We start from the raw sequence: 14687 nt of genomic DNA on the forward strand, positions 1-14687 counted from the left end.
TGTTTTTGTGTTATTTATTTAATTGGGTTCTCTTTATCTAGTTTTAGGACGTGTGTGAAGAGCTGATCCCATTTTAGGTCTTATTTAAGCAGAAATACAGAAAATCCTGCAGGGTTCACAAACGTTCTAGCACCACTGCACATCCAAATGGCTAAACATGCTGAAGTTCAAATCCACATTTTCCCTAGCAAAGCCAAGATGCAACAGAAAAATCTACTCCACAAGAGCATCCACATCCCTTAAAGCTGTGCCAATACTGTATAGGGCTTCAGAATTTTAAATAAATATAGAACTGTACACTATGAAGTTCTTTGTGTTTCGTCTATAAACTGCATTTATCAGTCCAAATCATTTGGATGAAATTTGGCCTCTCTGCAGTGGCTTGAAATGAACGTCTGTGCTAAACCATTATTGAAATAATTCAGATAGGAAAATAAAATTGATAATTTTAATTGCATTCAGGATATTTCCGAGGGTTTAATTATTATGGTACTACTACAACAGGATCATGCTCTACACTGCAAAACATTCAACTCTCAGATAATGATTTGGGAGGAAGAATTGGCATCCCTCTGCTATAAACAGATTAAGAGTTTAAAAAAGAAAAATCTTACATATAAAAACCTGAATAATTACATCTAGAATACTTATTTCTATTTATATCATTTTAAAAATGAATCTCCTTCATTTTTAATTAAAAGGCACCCACTCAAGAAAGTTAGAACAGCCGAACGATTGTGGTATCATTGTATGAATACGCCACAATGATGTCAGTATCCAACACATATGAGGCATGCACCTTCTATTACAATTCCACTTTTAAATTGTTTGGACAATACAAGAGTCTGCAACAAACGTACCTACCCCAGACAATCTCTCTTCTCACCTCCCATCAGGTGAAGCCTGAAAACACATACCACTGGGTTCAAGAACAGCTTCTGCCCTGCTCTTATAAGACTATTGAATAGTCCTTTTTATGATTAGATGAACACTTAAGCTCATTATGGTCTTGCAACTTATTGACTGCCTGCACTGCACTTTCTCTGTAACTGTAGCACTTTATGCTGCTTTCTGATATTGGTACAACCTCAACGCACTGTTGTAATGAAATTATCTGTACGGATAGCATACACAACAGAAGTCTTTCACTACAACTCACTACACATGACAATAACAAACTAAGTTACTAAACCATTCAGATGCCACATAACAATTCTTGCTGAATGGCTGATACAATTATCAATTATGCTACTGGTGCGTAACTCTAAAGCAGGGGTTCCCAAACTGAGGTTCACAGACTCCTCGGTAATAGTAGGGGTCCATGTTTGGGAACCCCTGCTCTTAAGGATCAATTCCACCTTAAAACAAATTTTCCCACTTCAACATATTAGTTGAGTTTTGCAAGAAATAAGCATTCGACAAAAAAAAACCTGACTAATTAATTTCTACTTTTCCCGTGGCGGTGTCTTCTGGGAAGGCCTTCCTGCAAACAATCTTAAATAAAAATCTTTTACAAGACAAATCACTACTGAGTGACAGTCTTAACAAGTATTACCCTGAGAAGATATTGAAAATTATGATTGAAAGAGCTGCAGGTACATAAGAGTACTTGACTACTTAATGATTTTCAAATATGGATGACTAGTCACTTACATCTTGCTTGAAACTTATGAAATTTCAATTATATGTTCAAGTACACCAGTTCATAATTACTGCAAGCAACTGGAGGAGTTTCACATTCTCCTTGTTAATTAGTGCAAGCTCTGTTGCCTGGAAACAAGCTTCACTGATATGAAATTATGAAAGCCGGAATTCAACGCATGACCTAATGGTACAAAATATACACTCCAATATTATCATAAAGGCAGGGGACCAATCTCAGGTCGATGAGTGGACAAGATGATGCCAGAAAAATCAACAGGCATAGATGAAAACATTGGACAACAATTTTTTTGCTTGAGCATATAGGCATTGAGAGAATGTGCTGGAGCTTTTGAAAGGCATTAAGTTAGATAAGTTGCTGGGACCAGATGAGAAGTATTTCAGGCTACCGTGGGAAGCAAGGGAGGAGGTTGCTGAGCCTCTTTGCATCATCAATAGTGACAGAAGTATTGGAGGATTGGAGAGTTGCAAATGTTGATCCCTTGTTCAAGAAAGGGAATAGAGATAACCCAGGAAATTATAAACTAGTAAGTCTTACCTCAGTGGTGGCAAGTTGTTGGAGAAAATCCTGAGAGGCAGGATTTATGAGCATTTGGAGAAACATGATCTAGTTAGGGATAGTCAGTATGGCTTTATCAAGGGCAGGTTGGGCCTGAATGAATTCTTTGAGGGTGCAACAAAACACATTGATGAAGGTAGAACAGTGGATGTAGTGTACATGGATTTCAGTAAGGCATTTGATAAGGTTCCCCATGGAAGACTCCTTCAGAAAGTAAGGAGGCATGAGATTCAAGGAGACCTTGCTTTGTGGATCCAGAATTGGCTTGCCCACAGAAGGCAAAGGATGGTTGTAGATGGTTCATACTCTGTATGGAGGATGGTGACCAGTGGTGTTCTGCAGGGGTTCTGGGACCCCTCCTCTATATGATTTTTATAAATGACCTGGATAAGGAAGTAAAAGAGTGGACTAGTAAGTTTGCTGAGGACACAGAAGTTGGGGATGTTGTGGATAGTCTTGAGGGTTGTCAGAGGTTACAGCAGGACGTCGATAGGATGCAGAACTGGACTGAGAAATGGCAGATGGAGTTCAACCCAGATAAGTGTGAAGTGGTTCATTTCGGTAGGTCAAATTTGAAGACTGAATATATTAATGGGAAGGCAGTGTGGAGGAATCAGCAAGATCTTGGGGTCCATGTCCATAGGATACTCAAAGCTGCTGGGCAGTTTGACAGTGTGGTTAAGAAGGCATGTAGTGTGATGGCCTTCACCAACCGTGGGATTAAGTTCAAGAGCCGTGAGGTAATGTTAAAACTAGATAAGACCTTAGTTACACCCCACACGTACTGTGTTCAATTCTGGTCACCTCACTAAAGGAAGGATGTGGCTATATAGAGAGAGAGTGTAGAAGAGATTTACAAGATGTTGCCTGGATTAGAGAGCATACATTATGAAAATAGGTTAAGTGAACTTGGCCTTTTCTCCTTAGAGCGACAGAGGATGAGAGCACCAGGGCTGAAATGGCTAACACAAGGGGGCATAGTTTTAAGGTGCTTGGAAGTAAGTATAAGGGTAATTACATAGGTAAGTTTTTCAGACAGAGAGAAGTGGGTGTGTGGAATGCACTGTCAGCAAAGATGGTAGAGGTAGATACAACAGGGTCTTCTAAGAGACTCTTAGATAGGTACATGCAGTAGGGAAATTTGAGGCAGTTTCTAGAGTAGGTTACATGGTCGGCACAACATTGTGGGCTGAAGGGCCTGTAATGTGCTGCAGATTTCTATGTTCTATCATCCTTGAATACCTTCCATGCACTTTTCTCTGGTCCCACAAGAAGTTCTTTGAATTGCCCGTCAGTGATGAACTGTTTGATTTGTGGACCAACAAAAATGCCTCCTTTTATCTTGACATTGGTTATTCTGACTTGAATTATGAATTGAAATAACAAATACAAGCGATTTTTATAAAATGGCGTGCCTCTTTAGGATGTCAACTTAAGTCTAGTATACTTTATTGATCCCAAATGAAATTACAGTATCACAGTATCACAGTAAAATTGGCTTCTTTTCCCATCACACTTCATGGAATTTAACTGCATTTCTATAGCTCAGTACCTAGACCACTTGGCTCTTTAGGTCGACAAAGCCTTGGTCCCAATGTGTTCCAGAGATGATGTGTCAAGTCATTGCCTATTTCTTGAAGATGGCATTTGATACCATGTGGTATCAGATGTTCTAGTTAAACTAAAGGACATCAGGAGAAAAATCTTCTAACAGTTGGAATCATACCATTGTTTTGGATTTCAATCATCTCAGCCCCAGGAAATGCCTTCAAAAATTCCTCAGGGTAATATCCTCAGCCCAACCATCAATGATTTTTATTCCATCTTGAAATCAAAATTATACATTTGCAGATTGCTGGACTCCAGATATGCAACAAAACCCAGAAAATGCTCAGGCATGGCTAATGAGTGGAAAGTAACATTTATGCCACTGGAACTCCATATATTGACCACCTCTTGAAGAGTGAATCTAACCACTTTTAATAGAATTTTCTTCAGAGACTGTCATGTACACACTTCCACATCCATTGACATCAATATTTGAGGAATTATCATGAAACTCAACTGGCCAGTTAGATAAATACAGCAGTTGTAAAAGCTGATCTGAAGCTAAATGACTTTTTAATGAAAAGATCCCACATTTCCACCAGCTACAATTCATGTCACATGCATGAGGAAATACTCTTCACTTGCCTGAACAAGTGCTGCTCCAACATGATCCAAGACAAAGCAACCCATGTGTTGCAGATTGTGGTTAACCCCTTGCCCCATAAACTGCAGTTATTAATCAAAATTTACACAACATCATCTCCCAGACCAATGACCCGTACCAGCAAGGAGACCAGGCACATGAAATACCTGCCTAGTTCCTTTCTAACTCATAGACCATCTTGACCTAGGAATGTATTGCCAACCATTCATCATCTCCAGGTCTAAATCTTTGAACTTCCATCTGAATGTAATGTGGGAGTTACCTTCACTGGAAAAGTTACAAAGCCTCATCAACATCTTCTCAAGAATATTGAGGAATGAGCATTACACACTGGCCTTGCCTGCAACATTCACATCACATACAGCTTCTTCTCCAAAGGTGATGATAAATCAGCATACAGGAGGGAGATTGAAAATGTGGCTGAGCGGTGCCATAACAACAACTTCTCATTCAAAGTCAGCAAGACCAAGGAACTGGTTCTAGACTTTAGGAAAGGGAAACCAGAGGTCCATAAGCCAGTACTCATCAGAGGATCAGAGCAGAAAAGGGGTAGTAAATTTAAATTCCGGGGTGTTACTATTTCAGAGGACCTCTCCTGGACCCAGCATGTAAATGCAATTGCAAAGAAAGCATGGCAGCACCTCTACTTCCTTAGGACGCTGCAGAGATTCAACGTGACATCAAAAACTTTGAAAACTTCTATGTGCAGTGGAGAGTGTATTGACAAGCTGCATCACTACCTGGTATGGAAACACGAATGCCTTTGAACGGAAAAATCTTACAAAAGGTTTTTTTCCAGCCCAGTACACCACAGGAAAAGCCTTCCCAACGACTGAGCAGTTCTACATGAAATGCTGTCATAGGAAGGCAGCATCCAAAATCGGAGAATCTCACCACCCAGGCTATACTCTTTTCTTGCTGCTGCCACCAGGTAAAAGGTACAAGAGCCTCAGGGCTCGCACCAACAGGTTCAAGAACAATTACTACCCCTCAACTATCAGGCTCTTGAACAAAAGAGGGTAACTACACTCACTTGCTCATCCATTGAGATGTTCCCACAACCAATGATCTCACTTTAAGGACTCTATCTCATGTTCTCATTATTCATTGCTATTTATTTATATTTGAATTTGCACAGTTCATTGTCGTCTGCACTCCGGTTGATCTTTCATTGATCCTGTTATTGTTGCTATTCTATAGATTTGCTGAGTATGCCCACAGAAAACCAACATCTCAATGGACATTGAACCCACCTCTACTTCTTATTTTTTTCTCCTTTTGCACTACTTAACATTATATATTTACTGTAAATCAGCTTTTTATTATGTATGGTAATGTACTGCCACCTAACAACAAATTTCACAACATTTGCCAATTATATTAAACCTGATTCTGATAGAATAAGAAATATCCCAAGCACAGGACAGTATCCACCAGAACTAGCCATACTTCTAACTACAAAGTAAAGGCTGTTCCAAATGCATCCACTGGAACCTTCTAAATGAAATGCAACTGTACCACAGCAAAATAAAACACTACCAGAAAGATTCTGTACACAAAAAGCTGGACAAATCCAATCTTATCAGTTACTGACTTAACAGTTGACTATCAGCAAACGGAGAAGCTTCCAGCTCTACATCTAATCAATGACAGGAGAAATTCTACAGTTGCTGGAAATCCAAGCGACACACACAAAATGCTGGGGGAATCTCAGCAAGTCAGGCAGCATCCTGGAAATGAATAACAGTCGACGTTTCGGACCGCAGTTCTTCTTCTGGACTCAATGACTTGCCCACGTGAAGAAATGTTTAAAATGCACCTTTAATCCCTACCACCGTTTGTGTGACCTTGTAGTGTGTAACTTTTCTACTGTATCGGGAGTGGATTTCAAGACAAATCAATTTACTGCATAAGTGGTTACTCCGAGACGTGAACCGGATTGATCAACTAAGCCCCAACAACCATTCATTCTTGCGTCCCACTTTCGGCGAAAAGATCGTGCAGCAGGGGCAGGGGCAGGGGCAGGGGCAGGTGCAGGTGCAGGCAAAGCAACTACAAGAGAAATAGTTCAAAGGCTTTTTAGAAATTTATTACTACCCCCTCCCACAACCCCATCCCCGCCGTTAGAGATCTAAAACATGACGAGTAATCAGTCGAATGGCCTGCCGCGTACGAGTAACAAGATGTAAAGTTGGATTCGGTGCTAAAATTCCAGTATTGCTATGGGTGGGTGGGAGATGGAGGGGGCGTGGTGAAGGGTGTCACGTTTATAAATAAAATTCAGTTACTTTCAGTAAATGCTCCGGTCTGATATCAGAAGGAATCTCGAGGGGGAAACGACTGCAAAACATAAACAAGCCGACCCTCGCCGAAGGTGTTCAGCCGGCTTCATGTTGCCGCGCTGCTGATACAGGCGGCAGCTGCCTGGATCTCCCCCGTCTGCCGCCCGCGGTACCGAGCAGGGCCGCGCTGCCGCTTCCTCAGCCCGCCGGGCTTGGCGCCTCAGCCGCGGCATCATGCGCTACCCGCAGTGTAGGCCGGGCCGGAGGTGGGGAGCAGCGCCCCCGCCGCCAACAGACTCACCGCAAAGGTGCTGGTCACGTTGTACCGGCACAGGGTATGGTCCAGGTCGAAGCCGATCACATCACAGTCGGCCAGCGAGAAGTATTCGGCCATGGCGACGGCGGCCTACAGCAAACTCCCTCCTTCCTTCTTTCCCGCCCGCCCTCCGCACTGACTTGACTGCCGCAGCACGCGCGTCAACGCCACCGTGGGGAGGAGGAGAGGGGGGAGGGGCCCGAGTACCGCGGGAGGGGTGGGGATGTGATCTGTACACTCACACCTGAGGCGGGGGTCCGACATGATCCTCTCTACCCATAACAGCAGGTGAGGCCCGAGTGCTCTGGGGGAACAACGAGGGGAAGGGAGGACAGGACGCCAGAAATGTGGTCCCTTGCACACCCTTGTTGAGATTACTGCCACACTGCACAAGTACAGTGAGGAGTTCTCTGCTTCTGGGATCAAGGACTCCAGTGAGAAGGGCCCAGAAGATTTGTGAATGGGCATGGGATTACAACACATAGCTGGTGTCTCTGGGTACAAAAGTGTTGACAGGGCATCTTGTGGAGGGGGCTCTGCATCAAAGGCTACCCAGCTGAGAAACATGAGAGAGGGGTATACTAGAGGGAGTATCATTACCTGATGTGTCATCCTCATTTGGGAAAGGTCTTTACCCCCATGGGAAGGTCTTAACTGACAATCCAGTGTAGCGCCTGAATACTGTAGGCTGAGGACTCTGCATCTGATAGTCTGGAAGCAAATTATGAGATTGGTGGGTACAGGATTTGGTGTTTTGGTACTGGATGAACAACTGAGTAGGTCCTCCAGGATAAGTGTACTTTGCATCTGAGGGTACGTTCAAATGGGAAGTGCCCACTGCATCTACTAAAGACCATTCCTGAGGAGCTACCTGACTTCAGGATCTGGCCTGACACCTCTCCTTCTCTTTAAAATTACGTCATGAGATGCTACAAACATAAAAAATATATAATTATAAAACAACTAAACCTGGGTGGTGAGCTAGAGCCTCCTCTACTGTAAAGATGAAGCCACACTCAGGTTGGAGGAACAACACCTTATATTCCATCTGGGTAGCCTCCAACCTGATGGCATGAACATCGACTTCTCTAACTTCCGCTAAGGCCCCACCTCCCCCTCGTACCCCATCTGTTACTCATTTTTATGCACACATTCTTTCACTCTCCTTTTTCTCCCTCTGTCCCTCTGAATATACCTCTTGCCCATCCTCTGGGTCACCCCCCCCCTTGTCTTTCTTCCCGGACCTCCTGTCCCATGATCCTCTCGTATCCCCTTTTGCCTATCACCTGTCCAGCTCTCGGCTCTATCCCTCCCCCTCCAGCTTTCAAATCCCTTACTCACTCTTCCTTCAGTTAGTCCTGACGAAGGGTCTCGGCCTGAAACGTCGACTGCGTCTCTTCTTATAGATGCTGCTTGGCCTGCTGCATTCACCAGCAACTTTGATGTATGTTGCTTGAATTTCCAGCATCTGCAGAATTCCTGTTGTTTGGTGAGCTAGAGTTACGTCTTTACCAAAGGAAGGTGCTCCCTCCCTCCGCTTGTCTGCAGGTCACCCTTGGGCAAGGTGTAGCAGCTGCTTATAGCACCCCCCATCCCCATCTACCCAAAATCATGAAGTCATGGGAGCAGGTGGTGCAGATCACAAGTCCTGGTTATGTGACCACTGACACCAGGCAGACAATCTCTGAAGAGTATTGATCATGGCTGGTGTCACCCATCTTGTAAAGACACTGCTCAGAAGAAGGCAATGGCAAACCACTTGGGTAGAAAAATTTGCCAAGAACAATCATCACTGAAAGACAATGATCACCTACGTCATAACGAACGACTGAAATCTGAGCCAAGACTCAGAGGTCGCAGCTCAATGCCATTGTGAGAAAAAACATTACTACCATTAATAAGAGAGTGAATGAACAAATGAAAGAACAAGCACAGGTACATTGTACAAGTCCTCATAAAGGGATCAGAAGTGGAGAGGGTGAGCAGTTTCAAGTTCCTGGGTGTCAAGATCTGAGGATCTAACCTGGTCCCAACATATCAATGTAGTTATAAAGAAGGTGGGACAGCGGCTGTACTTCATTGGGAGTTTGAAGAGATTTGGCATGTTGACATACACTCAAAAACTTCTATAGATGTACCATGGATAGCATTCTGATAGGCTGCATCACTGTCTGGTATTCGGGGGGGGGGGGGGCTACTGCACAGGACTGAAAGAAGCTGCAGAGGATTGTAAATCTAGTCAGCTCCACCATCTTGGGTACTAGCCTACAAAGTACCCAGGACATCTTCAGGGAGCAGTGTCCCAGAAAGGTAGTGTCCATTACTAAGGACCTCTAGCACACAGGGCATGCCCTTTTCTTACTGTTACAATCTGGTAGGAGGTACAGAAGCCTGAAGGCACACACTCAGCAATTCAGGAACAGTTTCTTCCCCTCTGCCATCTAATTCCTAAATCGACATTGAACCCATGAACATTACCTCACTTTTTTAGTATACATTATTTCTGTTTTTTGCATGTTTTTAATCTATTCAATATATGTATACTGCAATTTATTTATTATTATTATTTTTATACTATGTTTTGCATTGAACTGCTTCTGCTAAGCTAACAAATTTCACGTCACATGCCGGTGATAATAAACACGATTCTGATTCTGATTCATTGCCTCCGAATCATAAATTACAACACCTGAACAGTGGATATGAATGTTGGAGGTGTTAGTGAGTCTGCAAATGATACAAAATGGTGGTGGTATTGAGGCTTTACGTACAGGTTGAAGGGTTCTTTATTATTAAGGGTTTCAAGTGTTGTAGAGAGAAGGCAGGAGAATGGGATTAAAAGGGAAAATAAATCAACTACAATTGAATGATGTGCAGAATCAATGGGTCAAATGGCCTAATTCTGCTCCTATGCCTTATGGTCTTCTCGTGCAAAGGCATTTCTAACACTGCTAGAATGTCCATATACACAAAATGTATAAGGCACTTACCAGTTCAGGCAGCAACAATGAAGGATAATAAATATGGAAGTTGTACTTGCCTCTCTCACTGTTTCCCATCTGTGAACTCTGCTGACCTCTTACTCATCCGACCCACTACCACAGCCACATATCCTTCCAGGAAATATGCAGATTCCTTCCCCTCCAGCCCTTTACCTTTCCCACCCACTTGGCTTCACCTATCACCTTCAAGCTAGCCTCCTTGCCCTCCGCCCGCCTTTTTATTCTGAATTCTCCCTCCTAAGGAAGGATCTGGGCCTGAAACATTGACTGTTTATTAACTTCCATAGGTTCTGCTTGACCTGCTGAGTTCCTCCATTATTTTTTTTTTGTGTTGCTATGGATTTCCAGCAGCTACAGACTTTATGAGGTTGAAGGTAGGTTAGAAATTCTGCCCCGTGGAAGCTTATGGTTGACAATATGCACATCTTGATGCTATAAGTTGACCCTTTAGATCCTTTACATAGGAGCAGAAAAAGGCCATCTGGCCCATTGAGTTTGCTCCATCATTATATCATGGCTAACCTTTGATGCTATGTCCAATCAAGAAACTATCAATCTCTGCCTTAAATAATCCCAACAACCTGGCCTCCACAGCTGCATGTGGCAACAAATTCCACATCCTTTGGCTAAAGAAATTTCTCCACATCTCTGTTTTGAAAGGGCGCCCCTCTATCCTGAGACTTTCCTTCTTGTCCTAGATTCTTCCACCATGGGAAACATCCTTCCCATATCTACTGTCTAGGCCTTTAAATATTTGAAAGGCTTCAATGAGATTCCTCCTGAATTGCAGCGAGTACAGACCTAGAACTATCAAACGTTCCTCATATGATAACCCTTTCATTCCTGGAATCATCCTTGTGAACCTCCACTGGACCCTCTCCAATGCCAGCACATCTTTTCTAAGATGACGGGCCCAAAACTGTTGACAATACTCAAGGTGAGGCCTCACCAATGCTGATGCTCTTGTCCTCTTAAAATGAATGCTAACATGGCATTTGCCTTCCTCACCACTGACTCTGCCTGCAAGTTAACCTTCAGGGTGTTCTGCACAAGGACTCCCAAGTCGCTCTGCATCTCAGATTCCTGGATTTTCTTCCCGTTTAGAAAACAGTCTGCACATTTATTTCTACTACCAAAGTGCATGACCGTGCATTTCCCAACATTGTATTTCATTTGCCACTTTCTTGCCCATTCTCCTAATCTGTCTAAGCCCTTCTATATCCTACCTGTTTCCTCCACCAATCTTCGTATCATCTGCAAACTTGGCAACAAAACCATCTATTCCATCATCTAAATCATTTATATACAGCATAAAAAGAAGTGATCCCAACACCGACACCTGTGGAACACCACTAGTCGCTGACAGCCAACCAGAAAAGGATCCTTTTACTCCCATGCACTACCTCCTCCTACAATCAGCCAATGCTCTAACCATGTTAGTAACTTTCCTGTAATACCATGGGCTCTTATCTTGATATGCAGCCTCATGTGTAGCAACTTGATGTACAGCCACAGGTGTTGGGACCACTTCTTTTTATGCTGTATATAAATGATTTAGATGATGGAATAGATGGTTTTGTTGCCAAGTTTGCAGATGATACGAAGATTAGTGGAGGAAACAGGTAGGATATAGAAGTCCAAATATACGACATCACTGCATCCCCTTTATCTATCCTACTTGTAATCTCCTCAAAGAATTCCAGCAGGTTTGTCAGGCTGGATTTTCCCTGAAGGAAACCATGCTGACTTTGTACTATCTTGTCCTGTGTCATCAAGTACTCCATTACCTCATCCTTCACAATTGACTCTAATATCTTCCCAACCACTGAGGTCAGGCTTTTTTAAAATCGTGTCGCACCAGACAGTCAGCCATTCTTGTCTGGCTCATAGTGTCAGGATTGGTCTCCTTTCGGATTAACTGGGTCACGATATGAACATTCCTGACTCGACCCATTTTTTTTTACGAGGCCGAGTGGCTAGCTGGACGCTCAACCCGACAACGGATGGAAAGCGTGCTCGAGGGGTGGCCCGACTTGGATTCGGGAACTTTCGCTCCGGAGTCTGGCGCTTATGCAATTGCACCACCAGCCGGCCAGGTCAGGCTAAATGGTCTATAATTTCTTTTCTGCTGCTTTCTCCTTTCTTAAAGAGTGGAGTAACATGTGCAATTTTCCAGTCCTCTGGTACCAAGATTTTTGAAAGATCATTTCTAATGCCACCACAATCTCTAACACTACCTCTTTCAGAACCCTGGGTGCAGTTCCTCTGGCCCAGGTGACTTGTGTACCTTTAGGTCTTTCAGCTTTTTGAGCACCTTCTCTCTTGTAACAGTAACTGCATCCGCTTCTCTTCCTTCACACACTACAACATCAGGCATACTGTCAGTGTCATCCAGAGTGAAGGACAACATCAAGACAACTTGCCTCTACTAGAATGGCCAACAAGAAGAATATTGAATGAGAAAATGGGTTTGATGAGCTGAAAGGCAAGCACCTGCTTCTCACACCACAGGAGATTCTGCAGTTGATGGAAATCTAAGTGAACATACACAAAATGCTGAAGGAACTCAGCAAGTCAGGCAGCATCTATTTTAGGGGGATAAGCGGTTGACATTTTAGGCCAAGGCCCTTCATCAGGACAATTACAGAGTGCAGGTCCTGATGAAGCATTACAGCCCAAAATGTTGACCATTTATTTCCCTCTATGGATGCTGCCTGACCTACTGAGTTCCAACATTTTGTATGTGGCTGCTTCTCTCTTCTTTTGTCTCTATGAAACTTCCCAACAGGGTCACTTTTTTCCGATTAAAAGATTGAGAAGACGGGACAGTGCGATAAAACGTGGGTTTTGTAATCAACTATAACCATGGTTACCAGCAGCACCAACACAACTGCTCAGAATGACTGCACAAAAATAAACCAACATAGTCAAAAGCACCTCAAATGTTTTCTGTTTCATGGAAACATTGATACAAAAAACATTCTTTTGTTAAATCTTCAGATTTCAATTTTACAAGCTTTTCACTTTTCAGACAATTAGTTCCTGTAGGACAGTGTCAAAAGCAGAAAGATGTTTACTGTGTTTTTAGTTAGAACATGGTGGCGTTAGAACAGCAAATAGGAGGGAGATTGAAAATCCAGCTGAGTGGTGCCACAACAACAACAACAACTTACTAAATATCAGCAAGATGAAGATTATTGACCTTAAGAGGAGAAAACTGGAGGTCAATAAGCTGGTACTCATCAGGGATCAGAGGTGGAGAGGGTCAGCAACATTAAGTTTCTTGGTATTACCATTTCAGAGGATTTGTACCTGGGCCCAGCACGTAAATGCCATTAGAAAGAAAGTATATATGAGAGTGCTCCTAAGTTCTAAACACAATACTATCCACTTAAAATAGAAGTTGTTGGAAATACACAACAGGTCAGAAAGCAGCTTTAGAGAAACACAACAGATCACATTCAGAAAGGTTAGGCAGCACACTTCCATCATTACTATTCTCAGCACTGCAGCCCCATTAGGCTGTCTCCTCAGCAACCTACCCCCTTTTTTTTCACAGCTGCATGGACCAACCATTGCTCTGAGCAGGAAATTTTTACACGGCCTGAAAACTGCGCGGCATTTTAATAAAACATATACAAAAGAAAACTCCAGCAGTGCAGCAACAAAGACTATATGCATGGAAGCATTTCAGTTACTGTGTGGGCACGTGCCTGTGTAGCTTAGAGGGAACAGTAGTCCTCAGCCCTTTCTACTCCCTAACTACTCATGACTGTGCAGCCAGATTCTCCTCCAGCTCCATTTGCAAATGACCCCACCACAGCGGGCTGTATCTCAAATAATGATGATTCACAGTACGAGATGCAGATTGAGAGCCTACTGACATGGTGTCCTGACAACAGCCTTTCCCCAATGTCAGCAAAAGTTTTAGGACGAAGGGTCTCGGCCTGAAACGTCGACTGTACCTCTTCCTAGAGATGCTGCTTGGTCTGCTGCGTTCACCAGCAACTTTGATGTGCGTTGCTTAAATTTCCAGCATCTGCAGAATTCCTCATGTAGAAGTTTTAGGAAGTTGGCTGGTCCCATGCTTCTGTTTACAACAATGGTGCTCAGCTTGAAAAGTTTGTGAGCTTCAAGTTCCTCAGAGTGAACATCTGCAACAGCTTGTCATGGCCAAGAAAGCTCACCAGCTCCTCTACTTCCTCAGAAAACTAAAGGAATTAGACACCCACCAATTTTTAGTGATAAGAAAGATCTCTCTCAGATCTGGGAACCCCTGACCTATCTGGATGTATCATGGTTTTGTATGACAATCACGAGAAACAGCAGAAAATTGTTGACACTGTAGGTGACAGAAAACAACTTCCCCTTAGTGGATTCTGTCCACACTTCTCACTGCCCTGGAAAAGCATCCAGCATAATCAAAGACCCCACCCACTTTGAGCATTCTCTCCTCCTCCCTCCCATCAGAAAGAAGATACAAAAGCCCGAACCAACAGGCTCAAGAACAGCTATCCCTCTGTTATAAGGCTGTTGGATAGTATAACATAGCTGGATTCTTGGACCTCACAATCTACCTCGTTATGAGCTTACACCTTATTGTTTCCACGCACTGCAGTTTATCTGTAACTTTAACACTTTACTCTGCACTCCG

The 14687-nt window shown here is 43.2% G+C and overlaps 1 protein-coding gene across 1 annotated transcript in view; it reads right to left on the reverse strand.

The window, feature by feature from the left end:
* nt5dc1 (5'-nucleotidase domain containing 1) overlaps positions 1–7155 on the reverse strand; it is a 665771-nt gene extending 658616 nt beyond the window's left edge. The window contains exon 1 of the mRNA XM_063033647.1: positions 7017–7155. Coding sequence (XP_062889717.1) covers positions 7017–7109 — 93 coding nt within the window. The 5' untranslated portion in view covers positions 7110–7155. The remainder of the gene's footprint in view (positions 1–7016) is intronic.
* Between the last annotated feature and the right edge of the window lie 7532 nt (positions 7156–14687).

Source organism: Mobula hypostoma, chromosome 2 (genome assembly GCF_963921235.1).
Source record: "Mobula hypostoma chromosome 2, sMobHyp1.1, whole genome shotgun sequence".
NCBI lineage: Eukaryota > Metazoa > Chordata > Chondrichthyes > Myliobatiformes > Myliobatidae > Mobula > Mobula hypostoma.